This window comes from Abramis brama (assembly GCF_963993115.1).
Source record: "Abramis brama genome assembly, chromosome: 2".
NCBI lineage: Eukaryota > Metazoa > Chordata > Actinopteri > Cypriniformes > Leuciscidae > Abramis > Abramis brama.
This window is the reverse complement of record NC_139964.1, coordinates 58,627,985-58,649,859: the sequence shown is the minus strand read 5'-3', so window position 1 is coordinate 58,649,859 and position 21,875 is coordinate 58,627,985. Positions and strand designations below refer to the sequence as shown.

The 21,875-nt window shown below is 37.3% G+C and overlaps 1 protein-coding gene across 2 annotated transcripts; it reads left to right on the top strand.

Annotated features, from left to right (window-relative positions):
* The first annotated feature begins 2,234 nt into the window (after positions 1-2,234).
* Positions 2,235-21,406, top strand: LOC311077398 (solute carrier family 24 member 2). 2 transcript variants are annotated; one of them, XM_084105850.1, is made up of 12 exons: positions 2,235-2,459; positions 2,928-3,161; positions 5,111-6,170; positions 9,857-9,910; positions 14,648-14,683; positions 14,801-14,909; positions 15,008-15,082; positions 15,464-15,540; positions 16,317-16,454; positions 16,770-16,859; positions 19,063-19,229; positions 19,332-21,406. In XM_084105850.1, exons 3-12 carry the CDS (start codon positions 5,262-5,264, stop codon positions 19,579-19,581), a joined length of 1,905 nt encoding a protein of 634 aa, XP_083961976.1. In that variant the 5' UTR covers positions 2,235-2,459; positions 2,928-3,161; positions 5,111-5,261; the 3' UTR covers positions 19,582-21,406. The 2 variants fall into 2 exon arrangements, with proteins under 2 accessions (XP_083961976.1, XP_083961977.1); XM_084105851.1 differs by lacking the exon at positions 9,857-9,910 and having other exon boundaries at positions 2,290-2,459.
* Positions 21,407-21,875: the final 469 nt, after the last annotated feature.

Below are 21,875 nucleotides of genomic sequence, written 5' to 3'. Positions count from 1 at the left end.
GAGACCTTGCTGGGAATGAAACCGCGATGTCTAAATCACCTTAATTGCACTTGCTTATACAACCCTCCTTCTTCCTTTGGGAAGCAGCATGGGTAATCTGAGCAGATTAGGATCTGCTGTGTCTCCTTAATCCCACCACGATTAAAATAGGATTAGAACTCATCTCCTGGCCTCAGTATCACAGTAACTGCTCAGCGGCACTGCCACTCTGTCTTTCTGTCCCATAGACCAAAGGAACAGCAATAGGGGTCACTGTGTTTTGAACTCTCATAATGTCATTGTCCAGGCAGCATGGCATTGCTCACTACCAAACCCTATACACATATGCATCAAATGTATGGCCATAATTGAATAGCAACAACAACAACAAAAAAGTTTGAAACTGTTTTATACAGTCTATGGTTTGAATTGAAGATAATACTACTTCATCACATTGTAGGGGTAGGGCAGTATGATTTATCCATGCACATCTATTTTTATTTTTATTTTATTTTTATTCAAGTGCCCTTGTAATCTTTAATCAAAAATAACTTCCCCGTCCCTCTTGCAACAACATCTCTTCTCTGATGACGTGTTTACTGGCGCGAGGGCGGGACAATCTGTCACTCACATGCAAACCACAATGATCCAACGATCCAATCAATTCCCAATGGACAAAATCAAGTCCGGTCCGACAGTAAACTGTAACTTCTAGTACAGTACAGTATGTCCTTGATTTGCCTTTACGTCATTTATAAACTTATTTATAAAAATATTAAGGACACACATTTTTATTCAAACGTAGGCTTATTTATTAAAATGTCAAAACATAATTGTTACAATATGACGGTTAAAATTGTGTGTAAAATTATGTTATTAATGTAAAGGTGCACTAGCTCTCTGTCGCCATCTGTGGTTAAACATACAAGTGCAAGTTAATATTTTTTTTAACTGGAAGCGGATGACACCGGAAGCCTCAAATGGCCGCACCTGCTTTTACGAAAAATAAAATAAGGTGGACACCTATCAGTGTCATTCAACACCATGAACCACTCACAGTAAGAAAGTCCTACAAGTCGTATATTCGAATATAAGCAAGTAATTAGCGTTTTTGCTGCTAAAGTAGCAAGACCTTCATTTTATTTACGAAGAAGACACAAGGACCAATGACGTGAACACTTATTTTTTATTTACTCACTCATTAATTGAAAGTTTTTACCTCAAATTTCTTTTGTAGTGGCTTTATGTTTTTTTTTTTTTTTGCATTATTTTATGTGTCTTTATATAACACTGTGAATGTATGAATATTGACCCTAGTTACTGAAAAAGGCATCAGATGCGGCTTTATTATGGTGGTTATGGATGCATCACTCTTCATAAACACAAACCTGGGGTCAGAGGTCACTGTTTCATCACTGAATTCAGGAGGATAAATCATGGATGTGACATATCCAAGTATCAAGAAGATATTTGTAGTTTAAGTCGGCATGAAATGGAAGTTGCAATAGTCTTATCCCTATTGTGAGGCATATCCTAGCAAATTGGCTTCTTGAACAAGAAAAAATGAAGGGCAGGACTTCATTTTGTTTTGCAGGAATTGATTGAATTATTGGATGGTTGTGGTTTGCTATTGCTGTGATGTCATGTGAGTGACAGGTTGTCCTGCCCTTGCGCCAGTAATAACGTCATAGAAAAGGGATGTTGTCGCAAGAGGGAATCTTTTTTTTTTCATTTTAAATAAATACTGCAATGTTCTATAAAAAATAAAAATGGTAAATTCTGATTTCACGGAGACTTGTTGTCACCAACTAATGGAGTGTAATATGTAGTTCTAACATTTTATGTAGGCCTATACCATGCCATCCTAATGCCTAAACCAACCACGGGCAAACTAAATTAAACTGCAATGTGTGTACAGTGTAGTGTGAATCTCCAGAGCGTCAAGAACCGCAGGAGGAGGATGTTTCACCCTGCAGAGCAGAGTTAGCCTCAGGTCAGATGTGTTTGCACACTCTACATGATTTTCCATATAACTGCAAGGACCATTTCCTGGAAGATTGTGTGGTTGATTGGAGGTGGAATTAGTCAATAGTTAAGCTGAAATGTCCTCTATGCAGGGCAGGGTCAGGTTCAGCTGCATCCAGCATGCTGCGCTCATATGCTATTTAAAGCCTAGCGAAAGCTCTGGCCTTACAGGCCTAATCTTCTCCTCACAAAGATGCATTAATCTATGGCTTCAATCTATGGGGCTGGATGACAGCTTTAGGTCCAGTAAGAGTGGGATGGGTTACAGCTGCTTCAGGACTCATTGGTATTGGCGTATATCTTGTCCTTGCATGCAGGGCTCGCTGACATGCATCTGTCTCTGGGAACAGGCCCTTGAGAAAGACAGAGTTTATCTGAAAGGAGGGACGGAGTGGGAGGGGAGCGGTGTGGAGATTGCATAATATTTGCCATATGGCTTAAGAGAGTGGCTAAAGGTAATCTTAACCCTGCAACACAGATGACCACTCAAGAGTGAGATCATAGCTAAAGATGACTATTTTAGACTAGTACTTGAACACAGAGACAGAAAAGATGTTCATTTAATTGGAGAAAATCCCCTCTAAATCTGATGAGCAATGAGATATATAAGTCTGGCAAAATATTATGTAATATTATGGTTTTTATCCATGCAACCTCCAACTGCTAACTTTTATAATTCAAAGTATCATATCAAAATGTAACAACAATAATATTATGAGTGTACAAGTGGAATATGGGTTTTGGAAAGGTGAACATTTTTTTACCAATTATTTTACAAAGATTCTGCTAATTGTTTTATGTCATGCATTTTATCATCTCATGTTGATTGAGAGAACATGGAATATTTGCACTTTCGAAAACTTTCATGATAAAATGACGCATTATGCCCATTGACACATTATGTGTTCTTTACACCATTGCAGGTTCTGTAACCAACTTGGCAAGGACAGAACGAATGGGTAAGGGATGGGGCAAGGAAGGAGAGAGTGAGACGGGGGAGGGAGCGAGAGAGGAAAGATCAGACCTCCCCTTTAACCTGTGGCAGCAGTAGCAGTATTCTTGATCCATGACAGTGAAACAGCAAGTGGTTGGTGTCCATAAGTCTGTGGGATTCTTCTGAGAGGTTCACCATACACGGTAAATCACCAGATGTGAAGGTAAATTTATTATTTAATAGTGGTGTTCTGGCATTTGGCATGTTTTTCCTGTGTTGCTGTTTTTATAATTTCTCAATGAAGAGTTTTTCATGTAAGTGTATATGATCTATAAGCCCAATGCAAAAATACAAAGAAAGACATAAGGTAATCCTATTAAATTAATGTGAAATGGTGGGATGATTATTTATCCTATTCAACTTGGAGATTTTCTATAAATGTCTTTAAATCAAGGTCACCGATGCAAGTGGTGTTCATTTACTGTTCTTGTGCATTTAGCTGTTTACTGATTTGTTTCTTAATATTCCTATCATGCAGATATGATCACTGATTAAGCATATATATATAAGTGTGTGTGTGATACAGAATGTGCTGGGATATACTGTGAGTTAGGGTAAAAGTAAAGGCTGTGTAAATCAGGATAACAGTGGCCCATAGATCCGATTAAATCCTTAACTTGACAGATGGACTCAACAGAGGAAGCAGGCAGGAGTTTTACATTTTGAAAGATATAAATGCATTAAAAAAATGCCAACGAGTTGTTCATGGTTCTAATGTTAAGTTCAAATTTGAATTATTGTTCTGACTTGGATGAGCCATGCTGAAGATGTAAAATCGTCTTTCTACAGAGCTATAATACTTGGTGGAAAAATTGCTTAATTTGATCATTTTTATATTTTAATAATTATTATTATTCATTTATTTTAATTGTTTATTATAGAAATGTATACTTTTTTTATAATAAATGTAATTATTTATTGGTTTATCTTATTGTTGACATTGCTAATGAAATAAGCCATGCAACACTCTTTTTTCTTATTGGATTAATATCTCTAATACTTTATTAGCTGTATGCATTGTGTAAGTACAGGACCTGTCTGCCAGATTATAGTGGTTATATATTGGTTCAAGGCACATTAGCACATGTCCTCCTGTAACCTATACAGATCAGAACAAAAGTGGCTGCACACTGTGATTGTTACATTTTTGATTTACAGACACTAATTATTGGCAATGTTAACTGTAACTAACATATCATTCAGTGGTTTAGACTGTTTTAGATTGGTAATCATATCTGATTGGATTCTATTTTAGGACTCACGTGGTAGCCTATATAGGCCTCCAAAAAGGAGAACGATAACTTGTGAGGTGTCTAATATGATTTGATATACAGTATCAGGGTGATCTAAAGTGACCTTTTCATGACATGTTGGATGGCTTTGTATTTTCATGCTATGCACGTTAAAATATGTGCTAACATCTAAATTAATTGGTTTTATTCAAGACTAAAATGGCTGGTGTATTTACACCAACTTGAGTCAGATATGGTGGACAAAGCTAACAAGTGCATGTTATTGCTTCTTACAACATGGCAATTAACATTGCAGACTCTTTTTGAACCATGAAACTATGGGAAGATAAAAATGGTCTATCGCCAAATCTGCACAAAGCATTGACATAATTTCAATGATTAGAAGTTACAGTAGGAAGTAAGGTGAGAAAAGTTAAGCTCTCTGTTGCTTTGTTGACAGTCCGGTTGTCAATCCGATTACTGTAGATCTACAGCTCAATGGCACTATTATACTGGGAGAGAGAGCTTTGTATGTGTACCAAACCAAAACCACAGCATCTGTCATTTCCATCTTTGATTAGTGAACCTGTAGTATTAAAAATGTTGCTAGATTTACAGCAAAGATAGATACGCTCTGGAAGTTAATAGGTTACAGCAAGGTGACTGACAGCCAGATACCTGATTGGCTGAGGAAATCTGTTATGTTAATCCTACTTAAATGAAGTAGGATGAATAAATAAAATGAATATATTAATGCCATTCAGTCATACTAAAATGTTATATTTTGGTATCACAGACTGGTAACTATGATATTTGTGATTTTTTATCCCAAAGAATAATCTTTCTCTCTCAAACACTCTTGTGATATGTTGTGTTTCAGAGATTATTATGAGGAAACCATTAGAGATTCTGGACCCTTCGAGGAATCGGGGAGTACATTGTTCCTGTCAGGTTTAAGTAGAGTAGGAGTGTAACCATGACCGGCACTCCATAGACTTCGAACCACCGGACCCCCAAGCTGCCCGTCAACAATGGATCCCACGTTCCCCAGCATCAAACTGGGGTCATACTGCACCCCTCTGGAGCGGAACAGCAAGCGTCACCGATTGCAGCATGTCAGGAGGAAACTACGTCCTTCACGGATTTTTGGTTTTATCCTGAGCCTCTCTGCCCTCACATTGTTCCTGTCCTGGAGTGCCTTTACCCTCACTTTGGGCCCGTTCCCGAGATGGATGCCACTCACCTCTTTCGCCAACCATGAGGGACTTGCAGAGCCAGTGCCACACAGAACTGTCCTGTCTTCCAAGGAAGAGCATAATGTTTCAGCAGATACGCCCATCGCCATGGCCTCAACCGATGAACACAGCCAGGGTGACTATCCTGAGGATCTGTTCTCACTGGAGCAGAGGAGGCAGGGTGCTGTCTCGCTGCATATGTTCGGCATGATCTACATGTTCGTCGCCCTCGCTATCGTGTGCGACGAGTTCTTCGTTCCCGCCCTCACCGTGATCACAGAAATACTGGAGATCTCGGATGACGTGGCGGGAGCCACCTTCATGGCCGCTGGAGGCTCTGCACCCGAGCTCTTCACCTCTGTGATCGGGGTGTTCGTCTCGCACAGCAACGTGGGCATCGGGACCATTGTGGGTTCTGCTGTCTTCAACATCTTGTTCGTGATCGGGATGTGCGCTCTCTTTTCACGTGAAATTCTCAACCTCACTTGGTGGCCTCTGTTTAGAGATGTCTCCTTTTATATCATTGGACTAATTATGCTGATTGTCTTCTTCCTGGATAACCACATTACCTATGGTGAGAGCATTGCGCTGTTAAGCTGTTACGCTACCTATGTCACTTTTATGAAGTACAATGCGTCTGTAGAGACTTTGATCAAGACTAAACTACTCAAGAATCAAGTGGACGACGTTGAAGCTCCTCCTAAGGTGAGTTGCATTACTCCAGGCGAATTATTTGCTTCCCGGGTCAAAGGTGGTATTCAGTGGATGTGAATTACAGATGTCTCTCCTTCCACTCCTATTAGGAAACAGTATATCACTGTGGTTCTAAACCAGTGGGGCTCAGCAAATATATACAAATATTGACCATGACCATGGACCACAAAACCAGTCACATGGGTCAATTTTTTAACATTAAAGCTGAATAAATAAGCTTTCCATTAATTTATGGTTTGTTAGGATATGACAATATTTGGCCGAGATACAACTATTATTAAATCTGGAATCTGAGGGTGCAAAAAAAATTAAACATTGAGAAAATCGCCTTTAAATTTGTCCATTTATGTTCGCGATTGTGCTGCATTCACTCACAAAAATAAATGTTTTATATATTTACGGTAGGAAATGTACTAAATATCTTATTGGAACATGATCTTTACTTAATATCCTAATAATTTTTGGCATAAAAGAAAAATCGATAATTTTGACCCATACAATGTATTGTTGGCTATTGCCACAAATATACCCGCGCGACTTGTGACTGGTTTTGTGATCCAGGGTCACATATAATAAACTGATTCAAAAAGACATGGCAACATCTACGCCAGTGGTTCTCAACTGGTTTGGCTATGGGACCCACATTTTCCCATGGTCATTAAGCCACAACCCACTTTTTTAGAACCCACTTTTTTAGATATATATATATATATTTTTTTTTAAACAAGCAAATTTATTGCACAAAAATTTTTGACACACATTTTTAAAGAGAACAATACATCATGGTTGTTTAAACCAATGAATGAGCATTAAGCTGTGTTGTCAGCAAGTCATTTCCCATCATGCTTTTGATCAGCGCAGTCAGTGGAGAGCAACTGCGCTTGACTGCAGAATCCGACACATCCGCCTCGCCGTCTCGAGAGTTTTTTTGACATACGTAACGTCAGCATGACATCAGAGCAAGGCAGACCGCTCTCAAACACATTTCTAACCGGCATGCATCTCGCGGTGATCGGTTCTGCGCAGATTTTGCTCATCTCACACGAGCCTAGTATCTCCTCTGACAGCAGCTACTGAATCAGGACAACGCGTTTTTCTCAGGCACTTAGGCTATCCATCTGACAGAAGTGTCAAAAGTCTTGCATCAGCAAAAGCATCAGTCTTGCGACCCACTTTTGGTCGTGACCCACCAGTTGAGAAACACTGATTTACGCTATGTGAATATAGCGAGCAGCCGATGCTCACTGGTTTTTATGGTGGATTTTGGGAATTTCTAGGGTTGTTGAGCAATTACAACAGAACTAAGGAGCTGATTGCAGTAGCAATGGAAGTTGAACACAAATATTGGCTGAGAATTAGCGTTCCCAATGAAAAGAACACAGACAGTTTTAGGCCTTCAATCAGGTGTCACCTGGACAGAGCAGTCAACACTGCTCTAAGTACACAATCAGCTGAGTAAGACCAGAACCCCTGCGGTACCAACAGACATAGACAGCAGAAAAAGAGAGAGTGAGATCAAGAGTAGTAGAGATGAGGCAAGATGGAGATATAAAGGAAGAAAGTTGGTACAATCTTTTACTTTCAACCCTTTTGCTAAAAAAACCTTTTAGCAGCCAGACATCTCAAGAGGGATGGATATCTATATTTGTATTTTCTTGGCTCAATTAGCTTTGTTGATATTACCTCAGAGAGTTCTTCGGGTTGGTTTTGTGAATTTGTGACAAGCAGTATTTTGTCTTGTTTTGCAGTGAACAAATATCTAATATCATCAAACTTTATGTCCAGACTCAAGATCCATTAGAAAAGAGACAACACAAAATTGCATACGATACAAAACATTTAAAAGTACCAATATTTTCTAATAGGTGACTGGTATTGCACCACACTTAGGTTTTGACAACAGCATAATAATAGAATTGTGAATTATCCAGCCAACAGATAAACATAGGCTCACTTTTTTTTTTTTTTAACTCAACCCACAAAGGAGCAGCATAAACACATACAATTTTCTCACCAACATATTAGCTTGGGTATATGACATACAACGCTGCCTATATAAATCCTCATCATCACACATTTCATCATTAATGATATGCCCCAAATATGTAAGGGATAATGTATAGCGAGCGAGGCGGTTGTTATAGCGAATAACAACCCCGACAGGCTGAACTGGACTCTTGAATCAGCATGAAGGGGTTTTTATTCGCTATAACAACCGCCTCGCTATACATTATCCCGCTTATTACATGGCTACCTACAAAATAAATAAATAAATTGACACAAAATATTGATTTAAAAAGGAGTTTATTGATTTAAAAACGATTGTATTGCTTCCGCTAAAGAAAATAGTCCGTTCCGCGTCCATAGCAACGCTCTGTTTTTCATGGCAACGGTGTGTTATACTTCGCAGCGTCTGTTATCAAGAAATAACAGACCGCATTCTACATTGGAATTCAACCAAGCCATGTAATAATTCGCTTTAGTACATACATTTAGTAAGTTACTTGCCCTGACAGATAAAAATCTGGAAAATCAAAGTCCCTATCCCCTTTAGTTCAACTCGACTCAACTCAACTTTATTTATTGAGCACTTTCAACACCACAAGTGGAACCAAAGTGCTGTGCAGAAAAATATAAAAAGAGAAAATAAAAAACAAAAACATAAAAACAATGCAAACATATGACATAGGTACATACCATTTGGTACATACCAAGATACCAAAATTATTAATATGCTATTATTAGGCACAACCCTTTGTCTTATTAACTCTATTAAAAGCCTTAGAGGCGTCAATAAAGCCAATTATAACAGAGGAATTTTGTCCAAACATCTCTCTTATAACAGATAATTTTAGGTTTAAAGCATAAACCTCACTAAATTTTGTACTGTGTTTAAACAAGAAAAACTAAATTTGCCAGCACGGTAAGATCAATAAACTAAGAATCAAGATATATGAACAGCAGTGTTTGCAATCTTGTTTTAAATATGTTTAGATTTTTTTGTACTGGGAAAAACGATACAAATACTGATTAGGTCATTAGGAAAATCTTAAATTAATTAAAAAAATAAATAAATTACAGTGCAAAACGTCTAGATTCACATCAACTGTTTACTGAACTTTTCAAATGTTTTGTGTGTGTGTCCATCATAGAATATTACAAGTGCATTATAGGACAAACACCACAAACAACAACTGGGTGGAGTTATTTCTCTATCAAATACACATTATTAATAAGCATAAATTTGACTGGCACAAAGAACATTGATGTACACAGTATATGCAGCTGATTTTATATTTCCAGTAGATCTCGATTCTATTACAATTCTAGAACTTGAACAGTGGCTCCAAAAAGTATTTAGACAAATTAGCCTCATATACAGTATAAGTACAGTTTATAAAAGCAAAATTTATTTGCAGAAGTCACTAAATGCAGCAGCATTTTTAAACATGTCCAAAAGTGTCCAAATGGTTTTGTGGCCACTGTATATTAACCCACAACTAGATGTCATATAAATAATGTATGATTGTATGCCATGTATTGTCAAATTAACATGAATCTGGATATGTCAGTTTAGTGAAATGTATTATTGGTATAGTTTAGGCCTATATGAAGTCAGTTAAGGTTTAAAGCTCTCGTTTGTATCTTGTCCAACCTGCTGTGTTTCGTTCAAACAGCTGGAGTCGGATTTGTTGTTTGCAGATGCAGTTTGTCCCACATATGGAACACAGGTGAATCAGCCAACCGCGCTGCTTTGATAGGCTTCTTAGAAATGCATCAGGGGCATTTACACTACTTTTAAGAACCATTAGTAGCATGTTATCTATACAAACCCACATTCATTAGTGTTAGATGGCTCTTTGCTGGTAGATTGCTTTTTAAATGTAGGAATGTCACCACAGTACATTGGGAATATGATTCCAGAAAGCTCGTGAAAATGTTTCCCACTTTTCATTTAGAATTGATTTGACAGTTAGGCCTAGTAGAAGATGACAGTGTTATAGAGCACTTTACAAATGATTTTCACCCTTCTGGATTGGAATGAAAAATGGCTTTGGTTTTGAAAGACTTCTAAAATTAAAATGAATAGTCAGGGGGTTGGTATAGGGCAGTTGGGACATGTGCTCTTTGCTCCTTTAGCCGAAGCTCGGGTTAATCCAATAAGACGTGATCCTTTTAGTACTGCTAAGTATAGACAGGTGTCCTGTTCTTTTTTAAACAGGATTCAAATATAGAGTATTGTGGGAAACCAGCAGGTTTTTGAATCACGACATCGGATTTCTTTCGCGGTAAGACTTTGTATCTGTTAGTGTTTAATGTAAGTTCTGAAACATGGCCTCAAACATGGCGGATATCTTTATCTCTGAATTTTATGACTCCCTACCTGAAATCCTTTGTAATCCCAAATCAACTGCTTAGAACGGGTGACGCCAACCAAAGTAAAAAGACTCTTAGTGCTTAGGGAAGTGACCTGCCTTCTGAAGAAGACTTTTGAGGAAATAGGGAACATTACAACAAACCTTTTCACTATCTGTCCTACAATAGACAATTACCTGGGAGACAATTTTGAATTATTAATAATTACACCGTGCTGCGCACTATGGATAATTTGAAACCTTTTAAATGATTAGTAAATATGGTTATGCATTTTAAGCTGTGTATCTGAGTTCAAAATAAGACAAACACTTCTTGAGAAAACATTGCATTGCGTAATTCATTTCTGTATGCTATTCTAAGTGCCCTCTGACTTATAAAAAACAAGTAGTGCATTTGACTTTCTAGTTATGTAATATGTTAATGCTTAGAATATTTAAGCATAATTCTAAGTGCTTAAGGATATTTAACTTCATATGAAAAGTAAAGAGGGGAGAGTGTGAGAACCTGGTGTCATTTGTTGTGTGAGGTTATTTGTGAATCCTTAAACGCATCTGTCTCTAAAATAGGTTACCTCTGTCACCGTAAGCCTCTTTAGTGTGCTCACCTGCCTTCTCTGGTTAACTACAGGACCCTTGTTGAGAGACACTATAGAGGCAATTCAAGTTCCCAGATGACCCATGTGAATAATCTGAAATTAACTCCACAAGATTATCGACCTTGTCTGTCTGTGTTTTTCACAGATGTGTGCAAAAACAGTTGTTGCAGAATTGAGCTCAATTGGATCTTTTGCTGGATTCATTTGAAACAAAGATGATTCAGCATCTTCAGTGTCTTTGTTACATCATGCTGAATTATCTTCATTAGTAAAGGCATCAGGCCAGGAGACTAATGGGAACTTTGCTCAGTTGCTTTTGTGATTTGTAACGGACAGTCTATTTATCCTTTGTTTTACTGACTGATGCAGACTGATGGAGTTACTTAAAGTTTGGGGAAGTTTGAATTTGGTTTAGTTTTTTAAATAATTTGGAAATGATAAGATAAAGTGTTTGCATTTCTTACCGTCATTTATCAAGGTTTAAAACTCTGTAATTGAGGGTGATGAAGTGAATGAAAAGAATGAATATATACAAGCGGAAAATTGACTTTTGCATCATTGCTTAAAAAAACAGTAATTCCACAGTGACGTTCTCTCTCTCTCTCTCTCTCTCTCTCTCTCTCTCTCTCTCTCTCTCTCTCTCTCTCTCTCTCTCTCTCTCTCTCTCTATATATATATATATATGTATGTATATATATATGTATATATATATATGTATGTATGTATATGTATGTATGTATATGTATATATGTATATATGTATATGTATGTATATATATATATATATATATATAGTGCTTGCTTGCAGTACTATACTGTAATGGTGGCATTGCATGGATCCAGCTTGCTAATTGGTCCAACTAATTGCTAAAACTGTTACTCTGCAAATGTCATTAGCTGCTCTTGGTAAGACTGCCCTTGATCCCATTGACTTCAATATCAGCAGCATCTGTGTCTTGTGTAAGGGTACATGACATGCCAAACACAATGACAAAGTTAGATAACATGTGCTAAATGTGCTTTGGCTTTGCAATGTTTTTTTTTTTTACCTCCACAATCCATTTTTAGTCATGCATAAAGTTTAGAATTTAAGGTTTCACAAGGTCAGTTGTTTATTTTCTAACATTTTCACATGATGTCGACAGGTCATCCTGTTAGAATTTAAGCTATTGCATGCACACTGTGTGCATGACTGGTGAAACATCTAGAAATCGTTTTAAATGGTAGCTCTTCAACAAGGTTGATTCTTTTCCTTTGTGGACGACTCTTAAAAACATGAAATGGACTTATATTTTTTCCTGTCCTCTGCCTTTCACATCTCAGCTAGTCGCTAGCAAAATGCTTATAAATGTGCATGTTGTGGCGGTGCCGTCAGCCCACCAGTACTGTAATTTTCCTGCAACTTCAGAATGATTTATGATTCAGGGGATTGGCTCAAAAAGTCAGGGCAAAGATGATTTTGAATCGCATATTCATGCAACTGGCTTTGTGATGAATGGGGACAGTCTCTGCAATGTGCTACTTTGTAAAAGAAATGCAGTAAAATATACACTAATTCAAACCATTTTCTACCTCAATTCTTTTACCATGTTTAAAATGGTTTGCTTTAAACACCAGTAATTTTAACTGATCTTGATCCAGGGTTCAGCTTTGAGGGTCTGGTTATGCTCTTTTTTTTTGGACCATTTGGTGCTTAATTTTATGTTAAAAAAAGATGTTCACATGATTGCTGTGTAATGAGTTTTGTAACGTGAATGTGCACTTGCATCTGCGCTAACTTTTAAAAATAAAGATTCCAAAACAGGGTTTTGTAGCGATTCAATAGAAGAACCATTTTAGATTCCCCAAAGAACGTTTCAGTGAACAGTTCAAAAGAGACATTTTTTTTTAGTGTAAAGAGTATTTTAATAATCTGAAGAATGCCAGTGTAATAGGTACAAAGGTGGTAAAATATAAAACTATAACGTTATACGAGAATAGCGAAGTCCACACCACAACTATAACAATAATGATTGACACAGGGAAATTATATTGTTGGAATCACATTTAGAGCGTTTTTTTCTTAAGCGTATTGAAGGCCAATCAGAATCCATCTGACTTTAAAGTATTAGCTGCAGTTATGTTCATGGTAATTGGAAAGTAGGTAAGAATAAACATAACGCTAATGTAATTTTCATTCTTGGTGCGAACGGCCTTGACTCAGTGTTGGCCTAGCAGCAGGACGTCCGTTAATGTTAGACAGCTTCAGCAAGCTAGTCTCCTGTTGGCTGACCTCTGCTTTAAAGCTCGCTGGTCACACAGAGCTCAGCTCTATTTCCACAGGCATCGCTCAGAGCTTATCGTCCACCTGCAGAAAGACCAAAGCTGAGGAGGGAGGAACATGAACAGAGAGCAAGTGGCAGGGCCCGCTAATCACAAGCGAAACGTGCTTGCCCTCAATGTTCTACTGGGCTGATTAGGCTTAATTAAGGCTGCTCGTGTGTCTCTGCTGAGCCAACTCATTTTCTCATGAGGACACTGCTAGTGCTGCCACCCCACTGGGCAACCGCTTATTTCAGTACAGCTTATTTGAACCCTTTAGGAGCAGAGCTTTCACATCCGAAACTCATGTGTAAATGTATTTAAAATGTTTTAACAATATTTTATTCTCTCTTATGAAATAGTTCCAAAAAAAAAAAAAAGTATATATATATATATATATATATATATATATATATATATATGTATATGTAGAGAATTAACTACATATACATATATACGTAACTATATATATATATATATATATATATATATATACAGTATATGTTTATATATATATATATATATATATATATACATACATACATACATACATACATATACATTTTTATGTAAAAACTTAAATAAAATGTAAATATATAAATATAAATATTAATAAAATACATTTATATAATATAATATAATATTAAAAAAATTCACCTTTCCTCATAAGTTTTAGTGTAGTATTATATGGTTGACGTACTGCATATTTATTGGATATGGTATTAAATGCAGTAATTTTTTGTTTGAAAGGATGTAATGAGCGAGGCTACATCTGAATGAGAATTTGAGGCCAAATTTTGTTAGGAGTGATTTTGATATTTTGGTTTTAGTGGTGTCTTTGAAACTGTTATTGATGGTATTTTGATGGTGGGTCAAAATTCTATGTTAGGTCTTCTTATACAATACTTAGGAAGTGCTATTTAGGGTCATTTAGAAGCAGGAGACCAGAACTACAGCAGGTCTTAGCTGTTTTTAGCTTTTCTGTGTAACAGCTTATCGTATTTTTGGTTACCTACATGTTGACAGATTGATCTGATCTATTTTAAAGGTGGCCTTAAAAGTCCCCTTCTCTTTGTTTTTGTTCAGTTATTTAAGAATATGTATTTTAGGTGTCTAAACTAATTGTTAATTTGATTCCCATCCCCCATCACTTCTAGAATTCAATGAGTTCTGTTTCTCTCTTTTTTTCTCTCAAGGTTATCACTGCAGTAGATGAAGAGAATAAACTTTCTGTAAGTATCAGCACTTGTCCTCAACATCTACATACGCTTTTCAGCATAATTTAGGTAATGATAGACATTACAATTAGATATCTGACGGTATATTTTCGGCTTCTTTTTTCCCTATAGGCTAAACCCCGCCTCCAGAGAGGAGGAAGCTCCGCCTCCCTCCACAACACTCTCATGAGAAACAGCATCTTCCAGCTAATGATTCACACACTCGATCCTCTCAGTGACGGTAATGTGCTAAAACAAACACTCCAAATTTACAAATATACACACATATTGACTCACGTTGTAGAATTGTAGTCTTATTAATTAAATAATAAACTTCAGGGAAGTTCAAGGAGAAGGCATCAATTCTACACAAGATCGCAAGAAAAAAGGGAGAAGATGAGGCAAATGGTGTTGGTGAGTTTAAATGTTTTGTTGAAATTCAACGTGGAACACTTGTGACAATTTTGTGTAAAATCTGGATGATCACAGGTGACGTCAGCCGTAAAGTCATTTCTGATGCAGAACTTCTAGAATACTATAAAGACAAGCATTTTTTTCTTTGGAAACTTGCAGTTTGCAATGAATTGTGCATCAGCAGCAACATTTGGATCATTTTTAAAAGAAAATGTCCTTCCTAGTTTGCCACAGCCTACAACCAGATAAAATGATTAGTAAATATCTTTAAAATCTGCTGATAGTGCTGGGGTTAGTGCTTAAATCATATCATTACATATTGTAATATTAAAATAAGATTTCAAATGACTAAATTGAGATTCCTGTTGTTTTATTCTCTAGCCGATAAGAACCTTCCCAACAGCAGTAACGTGGAGGTAGAAGTCACTCCGCCCATGAATGGCAGTGTTGGAGGAGAGGTGATGTCATCATACACAATAATCTAAACATGACCAGATCACCTCGGACATGTCCAGCATACTCCCTCCAAATATATCTGAATCCCTAAGATCCTAATAGAGGGTATGCGCGTGACGTCACCGTCGGCTGGGCAGTTACGCCCACTGAGTGGCAGCATTTGTTTTCAGTGTGAATACCGTGAAAAACACACAAAACGCATCCAAAACGGGAAAGAGCTTTGCGATGAACTGTAAAAAATAGATTTGACAAGAAATCTGAGGTATATTTTTACAGACTGCCGAAACTTCAGAACAGAGAAGCAAATGGATCGCTGCAATTCACAGAAACAACTGGCAAGCAGCGAAACGTGGCATTGCAGTTATCATTTTGCAAATATTGTATTGTTATATATTGTATACAGGTAAATTTGCTTGATGTATTTCCCCGGCATCGAAATCAGGCACATATAAATGTCAGGAAACATGATTCCTGGCTGGATGTCAATATCCATGGATCACTGGATCTTTGGTAAGTTGTAAGGAACACTATATCAAAGTCCAGCTTTTAGTTTAAACTGATAATCATTTGTTTTACTCGCGTTTTCGCAGTTTCCCCAATTAAATCCAGTCACGCAGCAGCTCTTTTGCCACTCAGTCCGGCTGAGATTTCAAATGACTAAATTGTCATTGCAATCATGGCGCGTTCCGCCGGGAAAGTGACGTCAATGCATATCCTCTATACTAAAATTTCACTGGCAACTGACTGACTCTGTGTTTTTGTGGTTCTTATCTCAAAGGCTGAGGAGGAGGAGGAAGATGAAGACCAGCCTCTGAGCTTGGCATGGCCAGACACATCGAGAAAGCGAGCAACATACGTCTTAATCTTCCCCATCGTCTTTCCATTGTGGCTGTCACTGCCAGATGTCCGCAGAGATGTATGATCGAGTAGCATTTTCTATTTTTACATTTGAGAAACTGACATATGTAATGCTGTTCATGACAGCAAAGCAGATCCTGCCGTTGTATTTAAAGGTGCAACATGCAAGTTCTGTGCAATAGTGGTACTAAAAGACTTATTCCCTCCCTAACACTTGCTATTTTAGGCTGTGAAACAAACAGATTGCTTGGTGTTTATATATATATATATATATATTTATTTATTTATTTATATTTATATGTACACAGTATATATATTTGAATAGTATGACACCCCTTTCTTAATTTTCCTTCTGTCCTCTTTTCTTCCATAGACGTCAAAGAAGTTCTTCCCGTTAACATTTTTGGGATCTATTTGTTGGATTGCTATTTTTTCCTACCTGATGGTGTGGTGGGCTCATCAGGTACCTCAATGTCTTCACACACACACCAGTTCTAATGCCCTTTCTTTTACCTATGTATTTAAATTACTGTTAGCAATACTCTGAAATTAGGCACACTGTTGGGATGCTGTATGTCCAAAAAAGAATAGAACTGTTGAGTGAAAGAGGAGCGTTATCTTCAATGTGAGGTAGTCATAGGTGAAGGTTGATCTAACCTTATCACTCTGCTTTAAATCTGTAACTCAGAACAGCACAATGAAACCAGACAAATCCTAAAGCCAATTAGCTATTCTTGTCATTTTCCTCAGAGGCAACTGTTCTCTAGCTTTGCATTAGCTCCCTCTGTAAAAACACTTCTAAACCTATTCAGACAGATTTCCAGAGAATCAACTATAACTGTGGTTCACCCAAAAATGTTCAATTCTGTCATCATTTACTCACCCTCAAGTTGTTCCAAACCTGTATGAATTTCTTTCTTCTGCTGAACACAAACGAAGATATTCTGAAGAATGTGGGTAACCAGACAGTTTTTGGTCCCCATTGATTTCAATAGTATTTTTTTTTTTTAAGTCAATGGGGTCCATCAACTGTTTGGTTACCCACATTCTCCAGAATATCTTTTTTTGTGTTCAGCAGAAGAAAGAAATTCATACAGGTTTGAAACAACCTGAGGGTGATTAAATGATGACAGCATTTTGACTCGATAACTTATAAACCTGTTCACCCCACATTATTTCAGCTTATTTTTTAAAATTGTGTTTAACAGTGGAATTCTGGGTGGAAAAACTACACCACCCATGATGCTGTACAGAAAATTACACCAATCAGAGAGTCGAGATGCTCCAAAGTAGCTCTTTAGCTCCGCCCACTCCCATAATGCACTACAAATTATGTAATCGAGTCGATCTCCCTACGCTTTCAAAAGGCTGAAATGTTTATACCGTATATATATATATGCATATTTTGCAATAAATTAATATAAATATATATTTTTATTACATATAGTATAATCGACAGTTGTAATTGAGTATTTTTTTTATAAAGTTTTTAATTCGATAATGCTGTTCGCAATGCTTCATGGGATTGTAGTTCTTTCCCTCACTTAAACCATTAAGTACACAGTCTTGTACCTTTTGTCTTTTTGTCTGATTTTCAAAAACCTTTGTACTTCAAATCAAAGTTTGTAGTTTTGTGATTCACCTTGCAGCTGATTGGTTTGGTTCATGGCGTATAACTCTTTAACTCTTTTAACTTTTTATGAACTCTTTAAGACTATTTTAAAATCCCTTTGAGAAAAATTAATGGAAAAAAAAATCCGGAACCAGCGACACTGAAAAAGGGGATGGGCACTGTTGCACTCTATAAGAGTGGTGCAGGTATGACATCACTTTGTAGTCCAAAAAGCGGAAACGAGTTAGCATGTTAGCACTTCCGGTTCCATTGTCCTGAAGTCAATGGGTTTTTTGAATGGGGTTTTGGTTAAATAAGGTCTGTGGTGAACACAAGCTCAAGACACTTTCACGTTTTATTCTACGACATAAAATACATCAGTATTACCCCACTCGAGATTTTTTGAAGCTGTTACATGTCTTGAAAAAGGCGGTTGCTAACAAGTGGCTAAATGAGACCACAGAGGCTGTCGAGATTAAACGTCATCAAGTAGAAAAGGCAAACTCAGTCCGCTTTTACAGCCTCATTATGCTTATAATTGTGCTCTTATAAACTTTTCTAACTCAAACGTTCTGGGAAAATGTTTTTTAGATAAAAACTGAAAGAGTTTTCGGAAGTTTAGTAATGGGGACGTTAAATTAATGGGACTGTTGTGTAGTGCGTTTATAGCCTACCTTTAGCTTTTTACTTCTGGCGACTGCATTTAGGCTTCAAAAGTGGTGTTCATCTGTGATAATTATCTTGATGGACAAAACGTGCAAGTATCATACACTTTTGTTGATCACAGAGCTATTTGCCCTTACAGAGATTTACCATGGTAACCATAATTCCCACCAAAATAGCCAAATTACCGCATTTTCCTGTAGTGCCACTAGAGTAAAATCATAATAATAAATGAATTTAGGAATGTAGTAAAAGCTTACAAAGTCTTTGTCACTTAATTTCTTTGACGACAGTTGTTGCTAATACCAGGTTAGCATCATTTTATCATAATGTTATCAACTGTGGTTAATATTTGTGCACATTAAACACCCAATGCAAATTTTTCCCGCAGGTTGGCGAGACTATTGGAATAACGGAGGAGATCATGGGTTTAACTATTCTAGCGGCTGGTACCTCCATTCCCGATCTCATCACCAGTGTTATTGTCGCCCGGAAAGGTCTCGGCGACATGGCCGTCTCCAGCTCAGTCGGCTCCAACATATTTGACATCACTGTGGGGTGAGAAATCTTCATCATCAACTCAATAATCCTCATTCAATTGCATCGACTACCTAAAACAAGCTTCTAATACATGGCCCTGTGTCTGTTCACTGTCCCCAGCCTGCCATTTCCTTGGTTACTCTTTGCATTCCTGAACGACATGTCTCCAGTGACCGTGAGCAGCAACGGTCTGTTCTGCGCCATCGTTCTGCTCTTCCTCATGCTCCTCTTCGTCATTATCTCCATCGCTGCGTGCAAGTGGAGGATGAGCAAGCTGCTGGGTTTCTTAATGTTCCTGCTGTACTTTGTGTTTCTGGTGGTCAGCGTAATGCTGGAGGATAAGGTCATCAGCTGCCCAGTCTCCATCTGATTCCTCTATCACGCCCGCTGCTTCGTTTTCCAGGAACAGACCCTCCTTTATTGCTCCGAAGGCACTCAAGGGCATACGAGTTATAACACAGAAGCTGCGCTGTGGCACTGCATCTATATATCCACTGACGTCTGAGTAGCAGGGCTTTCCAAGCAGTAGTTTGTTATGGGAAAGTAGTGCAATATTCTGCATGCGCTCTCAGAAGCAGTACATAGAGACTTGATGTACTGTAGATTTTAGCCATTTTTAATATGCCGCAGGATGAGGCTGGACGTTAAGAGCGAGGAGACACCGCATCCAATGGGGAGGCAGACATCAGTCTACAGACTCAGGAAAGGACCTTTGGTGCAAAGATGCAATAGTAAATAAATCAAGATCCTGGTACTGTGCTTTAAAGCTCATGATAACATAAGCTTTGTGTTGCACAACAACTTAAGAAAGAAGGAAGAAACAAAGCTCTATATTTGCTTTGTCCGAATGCTGGTCCTTTCTGATCGTTATCTGATTATTTTCATTCTGAGTATTATATATCATATAATTTATTGAATAGACTTGTAGTCTTCAGAAGTCTAAAACTGCAAATAAACAGTATCCGACACAGATTTGAAACGCTCGTACTATTGAATATAATTAACCACATTAATGATGCTACTTGTAAATGCGATATTTTGTATGCTTATTCTCTGGGACTGTTTAATTTGAGGTGATTTGTTTGGCGAAATCCAATGAATGGATGAATAGTGCAAGACATTCTCTGCTTGTAGAGGAGAACCAGTTATCACTTTCTTCTCTCAGTCAGTTACAGTTACAAGTCTTCATCATCATCCTCTGTCTAGAACATTGAGCAGGGTTCATGAACTTTTATTGATCCACTGTTATCAGAGCTGCCAGCCGGTGTCAATGTAAGTAGATCTGTACGGCGCACTTTGCAGAACTCTTTAAGAATCTCTGCCTGTATCTCTCATTCCTGTCTGAAATAATAATTTCGGATGATGGGATGAAATTTGGAAGTGAAAGTACTAAAGAATAAAGAAGTCATTCTTAGTTAAATACAAATTTATCTATCCATTCATAATTTCTGTATATTTACATGAGTGGTGGACAAAATAAAATTATTTCTAAACCTACATGTAAGCGGTATTACTTTGAGGATTTCTATTTATTTGGGAATTATTTACAGTTTTAAATTTGAGCTTAAATGCTGTTTTGTGGTGCATGTGAAACAATCAAAGGAAGTAATTCATAGTTTTTGCTTCAGATTTTTGAGATGTTGATATGGTCCTTGCCATAAATCATTGTTAAAATAATGTTATCTCACATGTTTTGCTTATAAGGGCAATGTGAAGCTTCAACCCTGCTTATAGTACCATGGTGATGTATTTAGCTACAAATGTTATGATGCTTGTATTGCAAAGCCATTAAAACATACATTACATTGTAATTTTACGTCAGTACGGCAGAGACAGTGAAACGCTTACCTACAATTTTGGCTGATGTTATTGTCTGATGGTTTAGCTTTGTTTGTGAGATTAAACAATAAATATCAAACCCCCTTCAGTACCACAGAATATTTTAGATCATTTAATATTGTATAAAATTACATAATATAGTCAGAGGTGGACAAAGTACACAACTTCCTTACTTGAGTGAAAGTACAAGTTGGAAGTAAAAGTTGTAAAGACTGATTTTTAAAAGTACAGAAGTACATGTTTTTAAAAGTACTTAAGTATCAAAAGTAAAAAGTAAATGTCAATGCATTGTTTTACTGTTGCATTGTTGTATGTAATACAGTACCTCTGAATATATGCCTGCCTACCTACCCTCATATCAATGTCAAATTTATTTCTAGAACACAGTTCCAGTAGTGGGATTGAATGTGAGATTGAATAAGTGCACTCAATAACGTCCACGATGGTTTCGGACACCCAAATGGCTGTTCCCTCAAATAGTGCCCTATTAAAAGTTTTTTGTCTTTTAGTATGACTATGTTAGCCATAGGCCTACTGTTAAAAGCTAGTGTGCTCCAAAAGAATGACAAAATTTGCATTTAGAAGACCAAACCCAACGTTGAAAATGAAAATCAGATTGATGTCAGAATCCAACGTCAGATTGACATTAATCTCCAACGTTGGTCAGACGTTGTATTGTGGTTGAAAATGAAAATCGGGTTGACGTCAGATCCAACATCAGTCGGGTTCTAAAGTCAACCCGACTTTCATTTCTAACCAAAATCATCCCCTGACTGACGTTACTACTTTCTACTCAAGGACCTTGACAGAAATGTAGTGGAGTAA